The sequence below is a fragment of the Lichenostomus cassidix genome, chromosome 7, assembly GCF_008360975.1.
Source record: "Lichenostomus cassidix isolate B80296 chromosome 7, HeHo_3.0, whole genome shotgun sequence".
Taxonomy (NCBI): domain Eukaryota; kingdom Metazoa; phylum Chordata; class Aves; order Passeriformes; family Meliphagidae; genus Lichenostomus; species Lichenostomus cassidix.
The window spans coordinates 7,112,417-7,130,402 of NC_139488.1; the positions used below are offsets into that span (position 1 = coordinate 7,112,417).

General features: G+C 39.4%; 1 protein-coding gene across 4 annotated transcripts in view; it reads right to left on the reverse strand.

Annotated features, from left to right (window-relative positions):
• COL5A2 (collagen type V alpha 2 chain) overlaps positions 1–17,986 on the reverse strand; it is a 141,827-nt gene that overhangs the window by 42,602 nt on the left and 81,239 nt on the right. For all 4 annotated transcript variants that reach the window (XM_085065983.1, XM_085065984.1, XM_085065982.1 and 1 more), the window contains 5 exons: positions 5,518–5,739; positions 4,053–4,066; positions 2,703–2,735; positions 2,027–2,059; positions 1,434–1,487 (listed from right to left, as the gene is read on the reverse strand). In XM_085065983.1, coding sequence (XP_084922109.1) covers positions 1,434–1,487; positions 2,027–2,059; positions 2,703–2,735; positions 4,053–4,066; positions 5,518–5,701 — 318 coding nt within the window. In that variant the 5' untranslated portion in view covers positions 5,702–5,739. The remainder of the gene's footprint in view (positions 1–1,433; positions 1,488–2,026; positions 2,060–2,702; positions 2,736–4,052; positions 4,067–5,517; positions 5,740–17,986) is intronic.

The window sequence follows — 17,986 nt, forward strand, 5'->3', positions numbered from 1 at the left end:
GAACAACAAAAATCATCTGAGGAAGTAAATAACCAGCCTGGAAATTGTTTAGTGCATTAGTAACATCCCCCATCAGTAGTAATGTATTTACCCAGATTCATTTTGTAAAGGCAGTCTCTAAAAGGTTATCTGCTCCATAAGGGGTTTTCATAAAATAAACTGCAAAGTGTGAGCTAACCTTTCTTTTCCACAAATAAAAATAAAACCCCTGCACTAGCAGTCATTGTGTTTCTGAGAGCAGTGCTCTTTGGTCTCAGACCTGCACTCTGGCATGCACACAGCTCACCAGAACCTCTGACAGAACATCTGCAAAGGAGATGGTTGCTTCTCAGTCCTTTGCTGTTCCTTGAAAGCAGAATAACAACCTGTGTCAAAAGGACTCAAAGCCATTTACAGCCTGTTGGTATTTTAGGTGCTTGTAGCCACTACTCTGTAGAGACACAAGGGATGTATGGCAGGGAATCAGAATTTATTTAGCATCGCACTGACAATACTGCACATTAGGAAAGCACTTCAGACAAGTCTGATTCAGAAAACACAGTCAAAACTCCTCTATGCATCCCCAAGACTGCACAATTACTCCCAGAGTTCTATTAAGCATTTTGATACTCATTCTTCAGACAAATGTCTTACAGAGATCTGAAGAGCAGCAGTGGCTTGGCAGCCATCTCAAAGAGGCTACACACTTAGTCCACTGCTTTAAAAATGTCATTACCATCTACAGACAACAGGCATACACTGGAAACAGGGCAAGAGAGTCTGGTTTAGGCCTATGCCTAACCTCAGTATTGGCTTGCTCTCTCCTGGGGGACAGAAAATATCCACATTGAAATTACAATGATTTGACTCTAAAATCTGCTTTTAGCAGCTTCTGCTTTTTGACCTAGCTTTTTCAAAAGGAACATGTCATCTTGGGTATTTTCAGCACTCCTTTTTGGCCTTTCTGTGGTTCTCCACATGCAGACACCGAAATTCCCTTATGAAGTCTTTATTTCCACTGAGCAATCCTGGTTATATTATTCACCAGCATACCAACAAATGTAGTCACATATTAACTCCTGCTAACTTCTGAACTTCATCTTTTCTGAAGTGCTCTGAGCCACACAGCTCACACTGTTTCTGCTTGCAGCAGTCACCAGCAAACAGGCATCAAGCTCTAATCAAGGCAACGTGATGTTCCAGTTCTGTCTGAGTGTTTCTTGAGAAAGCTTTTAGTGGAATTACTGCTAAGCCTCTGTCAATTCCCTCAAAATATCCAGGTTTCAATCTACCCCAGGAACAATGAAATAGAAATGTTTCCCTGTCTGTTACCTGATTCCTGGAAAATACAAGGACAGTTTTGGTAACTCTAGAAGACATAGAGACAGTTTGAAGCCATCTAATCTTTTGATGTTGGTTCAGGTACTTTATTTCTGAGATATTTAATTACTTACAGGTCTTCCCTTTGGTCCTCGTTCTCCTCGTGGACCTTGTGAGCCTGGAGGTCCCTAAACAAAAGACCAGAAATATTAATATATTTTAAACTACCTAATGATTAATAAAGCTCTGAAAATATAAAATCCAATGTTTATTTGAAAATTAATTTGTGGGTTTTTCTCTACATCCTCATGAAGCAAACAGCTATAATCACCAAGTATTCAGTATTTCTTCTCAACTGTACATTGCCTGAAGGTAGTAGAACCAAGATGCAGAGATCTACAAAGTTGTTTCATCTCTCATGTGCTCCCCAGGTTAATTCAGCAAAGGGTTTCTGAATGCTTGAGGCTCTTCATGCAGAGATGTCCAGGTTTGAGAGACCCTCCCTGCTAGGCCAGGACTGCTCTCTGCTCAGCCACAGCATGAAGCACCCTGAGATTGGTAAAAACATCCCATCATCTCCTTGCCTCTTCAAACCCATCAGCTCTGCAGACAACATCCACTGAGGCACAGAAGAATCCTCCTTCACATCACCCTCACAACACAAACCAGAACTGGCAGAAAGTGGCAGATGCCCCAACAGAGAAACAGAAGATCAGAAAATACTCACAGCTGGCCCCGGGCGGCCTCGTATCCCTGAAACCTAGAGCAGAGAATAGAAATTAAAGTTACCACACATAATGGCTGTATTTGTCATGATTGCCTTACAGAAAATCAGTTACTGAAAAGTCAATAGCAAGGCACGATATTAAAGTACCAAGCAAGTTAAAAGGTTTTTTAGGGAAAGGGGGGGAAAAAGTAAATTTAATTTCTACTGGTTATCTTTTTCCAGTTTGGAGTCTTTTTATTGGCAATGTGAATAAAATCTTAGAAGTATCACTGCTACGCTAAAAAAGATTAAATAAATAAGAGAATTATAATGATTTAGGCTCAACTTATTGATTATTTAAATCTGTTTGTCTTCACAATAGAAAGGAATAAAAAAAAAGAGATAGTGAAATTTTATTTCACCACTTTCTAGATACTAATTTACCATTATAGCTCCACAAAAATCTAACTATAAAAGTAAATATTATGGCAGCTTTAACTCAGTAAAAACTTTTCCAAAAATGCAATTCACTGTAATTTCTCATGTTGCATATGTGATACAGGATACTTAATTCCATTCCTTTCATTCCTAGGCTGTACAGTTCTGTTGTATTTACTTCATTCCTGCAATTCTGCTTTAAAGCACTAATATGTACACTTCTAGGGTGTGCTGATTAATGAAGAAAATATTGACTTACAGGTGGCACTATTCCAGGTTCTCCTTTTTGTCCCTATAGGAAAAAGATACCAAAACATCAGATGGCAGAAAAGAAGTGCAAGTACCATTAACAGTACCAGTTTCACCAATACCATCCCTGTGAGTGCAATAAAAACTAAGGCTTCTCTAATGAAGTAACAAGACTAAACTAAAGAACTTGTGACAAATAATCCATATTATTTTAATGGCTACGGACACTGATTAAATGAAGGCTATAAATTCACATTATTCTCTAGCTGTAAAATGCACTGTTTGAAAGAAGAATCAAACAAAAAAAAATTTGAAAATTTTCTGCTAGAAAGTGCTAGAAAGTATGTTGGAGTCCTGTTACTGGATGATTTGATTCATGTGAAATACAGAGCCTAGAGCAGCATTCAGATTCCATTTCTTCAAGATACTAAATTAAAATGTGTGTTATCAAATCCATGGACATAGAAATGCATCTGCAGCCTTGGGACAGAAGACAACAATATTGCATAGCTTCAGAGTGAAGGACAACAGCATTTGACAATTGACTTTTCTTTGAGCTGAATGTGTTGACAGTGATTACATGTTACATCAAATAACTGGGTTTAGACCAATTTTTCGTAACTGGTTTTTTTAAGGAAAAAAGAGGACTTTGCAGAGATAAAAAAATTTCCTGCCTTGCTTATCAAGTAATAATAAGGTGGTCACAGTCCATAAACTACCTTTGCAAAGAGAGTACTCAGTTTTGGTGAGTGTATGTACTTGATCATCTAAAAATTATTTCTTGTAGTTGCTTACTGTCTTAGCAGTCCATTTATGAGACTTCATTATTAAATTTATTATTTATTAATAAAATGCATTCTCATTTTCATTTCCTTTGTAAGATGAGGTTTTCCCTTTAATTGCACACCATGAGAGAAGCTGCCCACAGAACCATTGCTCTGGGCAAGGACACATGATCCCAGTGCTACTCCTGCCCCCTGGGCAGCTGAGTCTCAGCACAAAAACCAGCAGCAAGCTTTAATAGTTCAGCATCTACTGACATAGTGGTCCCTTCCCTCAGTCTGTGGCACTGCTAGAGGTGAAACAACCAAACTACTCAAACTAGAATTCCTCTGATGAAGACAGCAGGAATTTTCAGCCAGGGGATTCTCTGCATTAAGATCAGGGTTTTTGCTTGCATCCCAACATTTTTTTTCCATGTGGACTGCAATCTCCCTAGCCACAAGAGAAGACCAAGAGAAAGAACTAAGTGTTTTAACAGAGCTTATGTATATCTTTTGTGATGTGCTTCAAGGAGATACATTAGAGTGTTTTAAGCAGTTGTAATACATTACCAAAAAAAAAGTAAAGGAAATCTTACCTTTCTTCCTCTACCTATGAAAAAGGACAAAAGAAGAAAAGAGAAATTAATGTTTTTAACTCTGAGGGACAGAACACAGTAAGAGTTGAGTGAAGGTGTTGCGGCCAGAGCCGTCCCTGATCCTGGATGCAGAGGGGATGGTGTGTTGCCTAGAGGGGGCTGGGGAATTCCCAGGGACAAGCTTACTCCCTTGTTCTGGTGTGAGGAAACGGAACAGCTTGCAAAAATGTCCCCTGATTCTCAGCCTTTTCCCTCATTGCACAGAATAACAAAAAACACTCTGGGAAAGCAGAGTATCTTGTGGAGGATTGTCAGATGCTGGCCTAATGATTGACAGGAAGTCAAGGAAAGCTTTATTGCTAACTTCAATATAAGCATTGATGATGGATGCACAACATATTACATGGTATTTTTCAAAAGACAGAGCTGACAGAGGGATTTTTGACCTTTTTTTTGTCTAAAAAGCGCCTGCACTACCACATGCCTCCATTCAGAGCCATGTAGCCACATTTATGCCCACAAAATTCCTTCAGAGGGCTATTTTATAAATACCTCAAATAACATCAAGGAATTTGGGAATATATCCATACTGCCTTGATATTAGCTGGGTGTACCCTGTTGGTGTTGGCCTAATGCCTCCCAAAACACAGCAGGATGCACCATCTATTTATTAATGCTCACCACATCTGCTCCACTGCTCAATTACACAAGTTCCTGCTTTGGTCTTTATCACTTCTCTGTTTGATATTAAGTTGATCAACAGCAATTATATCTCCTGAAGAAATTAATTATTATACACCGAATGTAGTTCTAATAATTCAATGTACAGTATTATGTAGCTTTAACTGCAAGGTAAGAATTTTTCTTTTAGGAAAACTGAGGGGGGATTCCTTTATCCAAGTCTCTCCAAGAAGAAGAACTCGACAGGAAAAGACATGATCTTTAAGGTATATAACAGAAAGGTTGCAAACAGGGAGTCAATAATACTTCATGCTTGTTTTATTTTTAAGTCTCATAAAAGGATTCATGTTTTCACTTTGGGGAAGCACTTTACACTGTTTACATTTACTCATCTATTAGAGGTTCCCCGAACTGAGCATTTTAAAGAAAGAACTTAGTATACATAGTTATATATTCAATACATATTAATCTTAATATGTTTGCTTATATATATTTATCTTTCAGTTTCACAAAACAAGCCAGAATTTGACCTCCTCAAAATATCAAAATGGAATTTAGACAGACCTTATAGATGTAAAGCCATTTGGGCTTATAGCAGACTAATAGTCTAAAGCAAACTGTTTCCAGAGTCAGCTGTGGTACAACCCAAGATGGAAGATAACTGTCAAGTATCTACTATTTTCAGATTTAAAATTTCACCCTGGAAATACTATTAGAAACTTCAATATCAGGAGCTGCCAGTTCTTTGGGCTGTTCCTTCTTCCAAATGAGAAAAGGCTCTTACCAATGGTGGGCTCGAAATCCCGTGCTGTATGGGGACACACAGGACAGCACTCTCCCGGGGGCACCTGGGGGTTCTCACACTCCAGCAGATCTTGACACTGGATTTCATCGCAAAGAATAGCTCCATTGTCACAGACACAGATTTGGCACGGGGAGGGCTTCCAAATATCCCTGTTCAGGTACATCTGGCCATTCTGAGTGCAGGCTATTTCTTCATCTTCTCCTGGGACAGAGGAAAGAATATACAACACATTTTCCAACCACGAAATCCAAACGAATAGGACTGGACAAGGAAAGAGCACATCTGGAGATGAGAAGTAGCATCACATACACAGAGACATCAACCTGCCAGCATAGCTGAAGCTGATATTAAGGACTTCTAAGACATGTCTTTCTTATTTTCCATCTATTTCCTGATCAGAAAGAAGTAAAACACAGTCACCAATTCCCCCACAGTATCAAAGGAACTTTGCCTCATGAATTTTTAGATATCAACCTGCTCAGGAGGGTGTTACCTCTGGCCTGAGAACTCCTGCCAACTCCCTGCTCTGTGTAAGCACTGAGTGCAGGCCATTGGAGATGTCTGCCCAGGGAGAAGCAGCTGTGACATTTCTCTCTGGAATGTCACACACTGCCTGCTCCCTGCTGGCTCACACAGCCAGATGGGACAGTGCTCCAGAGACACGGCAGCTGGTGGGGGAAAGAAAAAAGACAACCCCATGTATTGGGGTAAGGTTTATTTACTGGTGTCAGGGAACACCAGCACAGAGAATCAAATCTTCCAAACAGGAAAGCCATATCTAAGTCTAGGCCTTTGCTTTCTTCCTACTCAGTAGCCAACACTATATATACCTGGATTCTCCTTTTTTAATAATGAAGTGAGTATATCTCAGTATCTTCCATAATTAAAATATGTCTTTTTGAGCAAAAGAGCTCAAAAAACAAGTAAAGGGGAAAGTTTGCTTGTGCATTCAACATTTCACAGAATGCCCTAGCAGCAAAAAAAATATTTTTTCACTTTGTCCCAATGAATATTTCATTCTCTAAAGGAGCAAGCAGCCGCAAAGCCAATGAACTGTCCCCAGGCTGTCCCTAGATCATGTGTCACAACTTGCGAACCAAGAACCCCAGTGCCAAGACAGCCTCTGAGTCACACACAGCAAAGCTGTCATTCGCAGTCCAAAAATTATTCTCCTGACCCCTGAGATACTGCAGAGAAGACTGAATTTACGTGGGTGGGAGCTTCATCTGACCATAGAAATCCTTCCTATCAAAAATGTCTTTGAGACTGGACAATCCAGTTAAAACCACTACTGAAAAGTCCCAAACGGGCCTGATTTCTAACTGATAAGACTGGGAATAGGGTCAATTATATACACAGAACACATTCAGTCCAAGATCACAACCATTGTTTGTTTAAACAAACCTGTTGCTAGCATAAAAATTAACAGCTCTAAGCACAAGGATAATTCACTGTTCTATACATTTTTGTCCTAATTTAAACCAGATGTAAACAAAAACTACAGCGTAATAAATATGAACAGATTTGGAATTTCAGCTTCGTGTCTCATCTCAAGTCCAGTTACTCCATCAATGTCAAAGCTTGAAGAAAGGGAGCAGATGTGTCATTAACTGTTGCCTGCCATCACTAGCAGCTTTCTAACACAAACTCAGATTGAAATTTTCACCAGGTCAGCTCCTCTTTAATTGCTTCATCACACCAACAGACAAAATGGCTTGAAGAGGTGCTGCAGAAGCTCAGGAGGAAATGTTTTCAGTGTGAAGTAAAGACATCAACCAAGTGTGCTGTACAGTCCATTTATGACACTGTGAGAATCATTTTCCAAACTGCAGATCGTATTTTGGAAACCACTCTTCTCACTTCTCCCTTGTGAGCATGACATAATGCACTGTCTGACATATTTAGCCTTTTCCCCCCAGATGTCTGGCACATGGTCTATGTCTTCTTTAACTTATCACCCGCAGAATATATTTCATGTATGCAAACTGCCGTTCAAAAAAGCAGCAGTTTGCATACATGAAATTTCTAAGTTATTGAGCCCAAAGTCAGCATTCTGTCATAACTTCAAATAAACCACATAGCAACTGCTTTGGCAAATCAGAGCTGAGCCAGATGGTGACTAGCTTCTGCCTGGGTCCCACTCAGCAGCTGGGAAAGAAGCAGACAAAGGAAGGGGGAAAAAGCACACACCAACTTCTGAAAGCTACACAGAAGTATGCTTCCCTATCATACTGGCGATATGATAATAATTTTTAAAAAAAAATTTAAAAAAAACAAACCCCACCACCTCATAATATTGCCAGAAAACACAATTGTACATCTTTTGATTACATTCAGTGATTCTAGTTTTTCTTTCTGCTGTGAGTGCATTACATTGAAAGAGTAACCTGGAAAGAGCAGCTATTTCAAAGCCAACTCGTTTCACAAGAACATTTTGACATTCTACTCCCAGGCCTCAACTGCAGGCATGTTATCCAGCTACACCCAGGCCAGCAAAGGCAGCAAAGGAAATCATTCTACCATTTCCTCTCTGCCTTGGAAATTTGCAAGTTTGCTTTAATCACAGAGACCAACTTACAAACTCTTTATACATCACATGTTCTTTCTACCTCTACAGTTGTAACACAAGGTGCTGAGTGGCTTGAGAAGCAGCTTTGGAAATTTTTAATGAGGCAGAAGGATCTGCTAGGCCATTAACCAATTCCTTTCTTACCAACAAAAAAGTACAACTCCAGGTGGTATTGGACCTGACTAAAGAACCAACAGGTTTCAAACCTACTTCGTTTCAAAGCAGTCTGCAAATATAAAAGGCAAGGTAGGAGAAATACCCAATGATATATTTAAGGACTCATTCATCCATGAGTTTGCACAATAACCAACCTTCAAAAGGAGGATTTCAATGAAAAGCAAAGTAAGTAAAAGGCAATTTTTTTCTGCTATATATTCATGTGTTAGAGTATGGGCTTTACTGAAAGAACTAATTAATCAGCAGTCAAACAGCCAGTCATAGCTAATTTTCTGGATCATCAGACACAGAGACTGTGCATCAGCAGCTGGGAAATAAAAATCACACCAGGCACTGAAATACCCAGGCCCAGTTTGGTGTCACCACGTAAGCTGTACTAATTAATTGGGATGGGGGGGAAAGGAAGGGGACAGGGGACCCAACATGTCATCCCAGCCACTAGATGGCTGTCAGTGTCCATCAGTCATCATGAGCAAGTGTCAATGTTTGTGCACAGACCAGGTGTGGAAGGCACACCCTGCTCTGGGTTTGTGCTGAGCTTGTTTTAATTTCAAGTAAATCTCTCTCAAGGTTAATTCCACTCCTCAACAAGCCAACAACATGACAAGCATTTTAAAAGAGAGCATATGAAATAATTTCAATTTTTCACCACATAGTTTTGAAAGCAACACCTGGAAATTTACTGCTGCTTTGTTTCCTGTTCAAAGTTATTTACTTCACATTATTGTGCCCATATTGCTTTCACTGACTTCTGGTTTGCATCTTGCACGTGAAAAGAGGAAAGTAAGGCCTGGACATGGAACCAATAGAAAAGACAGACAGAAAGCCAGACAGGAAGACAGGAAGAGAGAGGGAAAGTAACACCAGAAAAATGTGCACCATAAAAAGTAAAAGCACTGAACCACCATTACTGCAGCTGAGGTGATGGCAGGTATATGAAGGACAGGAGTATATATTTCAATGACCTGCTTGAAGAAAATAAATGGCTCTGGCAAAACCTGCAGACATGAGTGTTTCCTGCAGACACGAACATCTTTGGTTCACAGATGAAATGGCAAGGAAAAGAAAAGGATTTGGCATCAAAGCAGCTCCATTTCATCACATTTTTCCTGGTCCTACCAATGTGCTAATTAAAGGAGCCTAGAGGATGACAGACCTACAGCGGTTGAGAACACAGTCTAACAAAGGCAGAAAAGATGATGACTGGTATTGAGAGCACAGTCTGCCAGTTTTAGGCTTTCTTCTGCCAGCAGGAGCTTCTTGATGCATACTGTAACCAAACCCCAATTCTTTTGCGTTGCTTAACATAAAAAGACTAGAACAGAAGAGTAAAGTTATTTAATGAAAAAAGGCTGGAAATAAAACAGCTTGCACAGGGATCTTCTCATCCTCTCTTTGTCATCCTCACACTGGTTTGTGAATAGCATAGGGAAATATAAGATTACACAGATACAGCGGTTTTAAAGTTTAAAAAAGCTAGAAAATGAAAAGCTGAGTTTCAAGATATGAATTACAAAAGTTAATCCTGCTGACTCACAAAGCAGAGGTGCAGAAGCAAATCAAAGTGAAAGATGAGCCGTGCTAACAATCATCCTGCAGATGTACCGTTGTGCATGAGGACAGGCTGCCAAGACAAGGACAAGAGCAGCTTGGTGTTAATAATGTTTGACTGTCAGCCTGCTGCAACAACAACACAGGGCTTGATCCAGATCCCGTTAAATCAATGGGAAATTACCTCTCATTTACTCCAATAAGAATCAGATTGCCTGTTTTGTTTTTCTTTTGGTAATTTTTTGTAGTAATTAAGTATTATCCAAATTATTGTGACTTACAAATTATAATGTAAACACCAATTATTCTGAAAATCAGATAGTTTTTAGGAGTGCTGACAAATACAAAATCTATTTTGCAGTTGTTGCACAGAAACAATTCTTGTTAATAATGGTTAACAGAGAGAATTCATATAAGTACTTAACAGGCACACATGAGGATGAATCTGAAATCTTCCCCTAATAAAAGACTGAACTGATGCACAGCCTTATCAGTTTTGTGCACATACACATTTAGGAAGAGAAGGGAGCTCTAAATTACTGCCCCACCTCCAAATCCCTTGCATTATACTTCTGGGAATGCACACAGGCACACAGTTTGAAACATAAACCTATAGGAAACCAGGTTTCATCAGAAGTTTTTCTTAGGAAAAGAGGTGAGGGGTTTTAATCCATCCTCCAGAGTTCCTGCTTAAAAAAGATCCTTGAGGGTAATTTACAAAGTTGGCAACTAATAAGCTTTTTTAACAGCATTCCACAGAATAAAAGATATTGAATGCTTTTAAGTCCAAGTGACTTTCCATGTGATCAAGGAGGTCAACTCTCTAGACAAGGAGCTGCAAGTCTTCAGAAGCAGAAAAGTTCCAGGGTGTTCTCTTAAACGAGAATACCTTATTTGCAGCTGGAAAATTGCAGGCTCAACTGGTTTTCCTGCAGAGGCCATAAATACCATTAAGATGCAAAACATCAAGATGCAAGTCAGCTCCCAAGAAGAGACTTAATTGTTGAAATTGCAGTGACCATCAATGAAGCCTTCCAAAAGCCATACACTCCATCTGGCCAGTTGCTTCTGGCTGGCACTATGGGGAGGGAGTTCACCCTCTGAGATCATCAACCAAGAAAATGCAGCCTCCAAGCTCTAAGCCACAGTCCAGAAGCAGAAAGCAACAGCAGAACAATACACCCTGACTCAGGAGAAGAAATAATTTCTTCTCAGGTAAAGGGACCTTAGTGTGACCTGGCAGCTGGGGTTTGTTTCTTCCATAAAATTGTGCCAGAATAAATAAATCTGTTTTCCACTCATCATTGTGATTTCAATTTTGACTGAAAGGGGAAAACTGAATGGGAAAAATTATGCTTAGGATACAGTTAAAAAACTCCAAATTAATTTTAAATCAGTGTCTGAAGTATGCAACTGTTCCTACACTTAAATGGATGGAATCAATGCTACCCTACATTTGTCTGGTGGCCCTTATTTCCCTTTTTTCTCACAGGTTCACAGATTTATATCTCCATCCCAGCAAATAGAAAAAAAAAAAACAGTCACAAACAATGTTTTTATCACAAGATCCAACACATGCTGAATGCAGAATATAGTGGGATCCCTTCCAGTAAAAAGGCTTTCTCTTGCCGGTCCCACAGCACTATCCAATGTTTATTATACTACTCAATTCCCTAAGAGAAAATGATGGTGTTATATCTGCATCTTAACCTCACTGGTCCTGAGCTGCAAAACAAGACTCAACCATTGTAAACACCCCAGACAGGACAGGAAACTGTGCAGAAGCAACTTTGCTCAAAGTTTAGTCAGAGTGGTCCTTTCCCGTTGTTCATCCCAGTCTTGGACCTGCCTATTTCAAAAGCACTCAAACTAACTTACTAGAGCTATCCCATGAACAAGATTAGATGTAAACATGTTTACCTTTCTTTCTCCATTTTTATTCAGTTCACAAGTAGGCTGGCTGGACACATTGCTGGGTGCCTGCAGGAGAACAGGGTGAAGGAGGGAGCTGAAGAGCCTAATGGGCCAGCAGTGCTTATACAAATACTCTCAGATGACAGCAATCAAGCCTCAAGCATACAGTGGGAAATAAAATTACTTCCAAATGTCTAAGGCTGCACAGAGACTGTAATGGGGAGGCATTCAGAGCACGCCTGAGAAAACATTATTGCAGATTTCAGCAGTTGGGGCAAATCAGTCAAAACCTGAAGTCGGTAGCAGGGTCCCTGATCTCTGCTGGAGCCCACATGGCCACAAATGCTCTGCTTGGACTTTGCCATGCAAGGCAGAGGGAAGTCAGTTCACCTACTGCTGCCTGTACCACAGCTTTCTTCCTGACTCAGTGCAGAAAGAGCTTCAACAAAGTGCTTATCATGGCCAATTATTACGTTTTATGATCTCAGAAGAGGCTTGAGGCAACAAAGATCATTCAGTTTTATAAGCAAAATGTTGGAGGCACATTCTTGACTGAGGAATGACATTTTTAAGAGGAATCACTTCATTTGCATGAAGACAGGCTGGTCCCAGAGAAACACCAGATTCTTTTGGTGGGGAACTCACAAAGAGAACACTCAGCAAACATGTTTCAGGTGGTGGAGGCAGGGTCTGGGCTTTGCACAGCTCAACACACACAAGTTCTGCAATGCAGGCATTGTCGTTAAAATTAAAACAAAACTAAACCTGCAATTAGCACATTTTCTAAAATATAAGAGGCTTCATTCTGGAAGCAAACACACCCAGACAGTGGAAATTCTACCCAACTTGTTTCTACTGCAAATTAAAGCCAATCTGATCAGGACATAATGAACTGCATGTAGTATTTCTAAATTTAAGTAAAAAATAGCAAGATTACAGTGAAAATATAATATTCTTCTATGGTCTATTTTGGCTCCATGTTCTGGAATCCATGAATGTTTGATTTTGGTCTTTCCAAAATCCAGACTTGGACTGCTGTGAATTAGTAAAAATAATGCCTTTTGGCTGCGAAGAAAATTCTCTCAGCTGCTTCCTGTGTCATTATCAGTGAGACACAGCTTCCACTCACAGCCCATTTGGAATTCTGTAGTAAATCTATAGACAATTAACAAAAAACCATCTTGACTGTCCAGTCAGCCAAAAACCTATTGCCCAAGGAACAAGCTGTGCAAGGTAAGATTGCACTGTGTCAGCCAGGCTCCAAAACAACCATTTCTTGATGTTTCCAGCACTGACCCTTGAGGAATGTCACCGTGATTTAGCCACCAGCCGGACTCAGAATTGCCAACCATTATTCTTTGAGCTCAACAGTCCCAGCAGGTTTTCATTCACATTGTTATCCACCCATTCAGTCTCACACTGAATATTTCCCCAATTTGTCTATGGATGCTATGGGAGATGGTGTCAAAAGCGTTGCTGAACCAAAAGTAAACAGCGTCTTCACTTGTGCACCAAGCCAATCATCTCATTGTAGAAGGCAACCAAATAACCAGTGTAACGTCAAGAGGAAAATTCATTAAATAGCTCCTAGCCACAGTCTGCTCTTCTCTGCACCCATCTTTTCCAAATCTTACAAGTTCCACTGTTCCAGTTTCACATATGCTATAATACTCAAACTGGTAAAATAGCAGTGCACTGCAAAATAACTGGTTTGCCTTCCTTGTTTTGTAGGATTTAGCTCTTTTGAAGTCACACAAAATGCATATGGATGTTTTTTCTTATTATATCTAAGAGAAACACACTTGCTGCTGCCCAAACACCCTCGTTCTTTGAATCCATACACATCAAAGTTCAGTAGAAACCTATCATTACACACTGCCTTTCCCACAAAGCTCTTCGACATTGCGGTTTGCAAAGTGGACTCCTGTAATCCCCTAAATGCATCCTTGCTGGCTAATATCACCCTCTCTTTCAACTAAAAATAAAGATTTGTAATTAGCAGGAAAATTCAATTCCATAATTAAAAATCCTTACATTCCAACAGGCTGAGCATTTCAAACTGAAGCAAAAACTACCCAGTGTTTGGGTGGAGCAGGAAGGTATTGCTGGAAAGCTGTACTCATAATATGCTGTTTGTACAGCAAAGCCATTCATTTGCTGAAATTCTGGGCCTCTAAGAAATTAAAAATGAAGAATGGTAAGCAAAAAACTCTGCAAAAATTTCAAGAACAAAGCCTCTTGTTTCTTTTCTGCCACCATTACCTTTACCACAGTTCAGACAGCTCAGTCAGCGACGTCTGGTTCCAAGATGACATGGAACAGACTTTGGCAGCCCTCGGGGCACCATGGCTGCTTTCTGCACACCATCAGGGAGGAAGGTTCTAAAGCAGCAGCCTAGTTTTCAAGTGCAATCCTGAAGATAATCACACTAGATGTGTCTCATGCCCAAGAAAGAGTTAAACATATTTATTACTTAGCTATATAGGAGCAATAAGCAGTTTCCTCCTTTCTGTGCGTAAAAGTAACAATGTCAGTAAGTGAATAAGGCTCAGTTCATTTCCATAAATGTTTGAGATGAAAAAATCCTTGACACTGAATATAAAAGCAAGACAATTAGTATTGCTCATGAATTTCTCTACAATGTAGCTTGTGGGGGCTTGGGTGGGCTTTTTTTTTTTTTTGGTTGGACAGCATTTCATTACTGAAATACCAAGGACGGTCCTTTTATTAGCTACATAACTTGAAAACATTTTCTTTCATTCTCAGGATGTTTGAAATCACCTATTTCAGTCAAAAAAACCCCAGTGGGATTTGCTAGAGGGAACCTCACACCAAAAAAAGTCATGTAAAAAACATCCAAGTCAAGCTGCGGAAAAATGTTTTCATTGACCTGACCCAATTCCATCTTTTTCATCATTTCTGAGTCATGAGACCTTTTCAAGGTTGCCCTAACTCATCCAGGATGGCAAGGGAAAACTCAGTTATTTAAAAGCAGCTTCCCCCCTAGCATAGGCTGATGATTATACACTGCAACAAGGATGACTTCAAGTAGACTCATATTTGCAGATCAACATACTGTAAATCCCACTAGGAGAAGAATGGAGCTAGGTTAGGCGAAGAATGTCCTCACTCCATTTTCAGAGTGCTGCCTAACTTCATTAAATTTAAGGAGCTTTAAACAAAACCCAGTTTCTTATTCTGCCTTGATGCAACAGTGGGAAATGGCAACATTAACTTTGTTAGAAAAATCCCTTAAAAGAAGAACTACAGGTGTCTTGGCCAACTGGAGACTCTGTGTTACTGTATGATGCACTGGATTAAAGTTACCTATTTTTACTGCTATTTAATTTTTAGCTTGTCTTTGGTACTGTCCCAATTCTTGGTCCATACAAACATTTAAAAAAATAAAAGAAAAAACAAAAAAATGTTAGCAAAGCAGACACACTATCCACCCTGTCATTTAGATGCATAGCATTGATAAATGGATACATACCAGCCATTACTTTGCTCTGCTGCAGGATTATGGTTTCTGGGACAGAGGAAATGAAAGGCTTTCCTGCAGGCTCTCCTACTCTTATTCATTGGATATATTTCCATACTTCAGGGAGGAAGCATTATGAACTTTTGTCAGGCAAATAATCCATACTAAAAAGGTTTGGAATGAATTAGAATTCAAATAGGGATGCCTAGTTTAAAACAAACCAGCCATCATCACCTCCAGCTACTGTTTGCTTTGAATATAATCTACTTAGTATTTCTCTTAGTTCCTCCTTTCAAAACTACTTCATAATTTTTCAGATCTTTTTGATTTTATCCTACTATTGTTCCTTTGATATGAGCCTTTAAAAGCCCAAGGAGAGAGCAGCCAAGTTACAATAAATTTTTTTTTCCAAAGCAAAGCACTCTGAATACTGACATCTTGTTGCACCACTTAACTCTCAAAGCAGAGCTAGGAGCTGCAATTAGGTTCATGTAAATGCATAAAATACAAAAGAGAAAATAAACAGTATTTCTACTAAAGAATGAAAACCTGCATGTGGTTGAGAGAAGCATCCATGGTTAAGGGATGCAACTCAGACATTAGACTCGAGACATTCGAATTCAAGGGAGCACCTCAGACACTGGACTTCTAGGGAACAATTCAGGGTTATGTGGGCACTCTAGTGCGACAATGCCCCATTGCTGGTATCAAAACTTGGTCCTTCACTGCACTCAGAAATTGGTATGAACAACATAGGGAGCCCTGACATAAAACTGGGCTCTAACATGATCAAACTTTGGGCTTTGAAGAGGAAATCATGAGCTGGAAACCAGGTATTGTGCACAACACCTTAGACTCAGTTTAACAATGAAATTGTCTTACTCTACCCACTCTCCAAACCTACATGATAGTAGCACATACCCAGATGAAAAACAGGTTGGTTTTTTCTTTAAGTCTTCAGTGCCATTAAATGATAAGCCTTTGGGGACAGAGCACATGGCATGAAATGACACCTATTAATGTCAGTGGGTTTTAATCCCATGTAAAGTGTGTTACATTTAGAGGCACTAAAATTTCATGATGCATCACATCAACTCCTTATAAACACCTTTCAGCATAGTTATTTTCTCTCTAATGCAGTAGATCATTAGAAATTATTATCGTGATACAAGAGATGCACCTCAAATTACATCTTTCATGCAATATGTAAGACTGCAATACAAGCAACAAATAACAACACCCCAATTAATTCTTTCAACCTTGCAGTTTAGGAGTTTCCAAAAAGGACATAAAGGTCCACGTTACAGCCCTGTGGGCTCTATTTGAACAGGGAATTATTTCAGGCTTTGCATTAAAACAATATACTGTGACTAGAACAGCAGTTTGGCATACAAACATGATACAAGTCCATTGACCAAATCTCCGTGGTATTTTTTAAATCACTCCCTGGGGAATCTCAAATAATGTTTTGCTTGGTTCAGACAAACTCCAGCTTATCACAAGCTCACTAGAGTCTTCGAAGGTCTTACTTTTCCTCAAAAACCACCCTGATTTCCTGTCTTTTTAGGTTCCTAATTATTTTCATTTCCTGAACCTCAAAACCCTTCGACACTTTGTCTTTTTCCTTGAAACCCTAAATTCTTTCTTTGAAACACATTCCCAAGGAAAAAACATATCTTTCCTTTACTTCATCACCTCACACATCTGAGTATTACACCAAGAAGACACCTTAACATTAAAATTTCCCATTCAAGAACTGCTCAATAAGACCTTGTAAGGATTCCATAGCAAGAAGTAAACCACAACACCTTAAGTAGACAATCACTTAACATTTTTTTACAGTGAATTTAGAAATATGAATGCAGTTCAGCAAAGTACTGAACATGTTGGAACACACTCTCAGTAACAGCAAAGTCCAGTGCTTGTTATCATCAAAGGACAGAAGTGAGATAATTATCTTGGTTCTTCAAAGCCTGTAACATATTTAGGTTCAAGTCCTTTAAGAGGTCTTGAACATGAGGCCTTATTACCTCAGTCACTACTCACATTTTTGTGTAAAGCAAAACTGGAACAAATTAACATGTTTTGTTCTACACTGTACTGCAGTTAAATTAATCATTGACCTGACCCAATGTTAGGGATGTTACACCTCAGATTTAATAGAGCTTTTGAACCAAATCTAATCTTTTAGCTCCTTCAGAACTTTACAATCACCAAGGGCACCACCAAAAATACCCATATTTCTTGAAGAGAAAGGCTGGAAATATGGTGCTGCATTCACAGCTGACTCAAAGAGTCAGCTCTGAGAAATCTGTAGCCATCAGTATACTGAACCTTCTCCAGTTTATGCCAGCTAAAGACTTCGACTTTCAGTCCCTTGATCAGGAACTGTTTTTCACATAGGTATCTACCTACTGGACAATTCCCAAAGGATTAAAAATCACTGGCATCTATCCACAAAGTGCACTAGAGGTTTGTGACAATTTCCAGAATGCAGTGTCCTACTGCTAAAGTTATTTACACTGGTAAAGAAATGCAATAGTGCCAATGTCCTGCCCCACTAGCTCCTCCTGCACTAGTGGTCTGGGCTAGCACAGCCTCATACAGCTACACCCAAAAATCTTTTCTACAAATAAGGCTAAATATGTCATCACTATATTATTTTTAAAATATCACTAATCCTACCAAGTTAGTAGGCTTGGAATCAAATTCATTAAAGGGTTGTTATAATCAAATAAATTTTCTCAAATGAAATG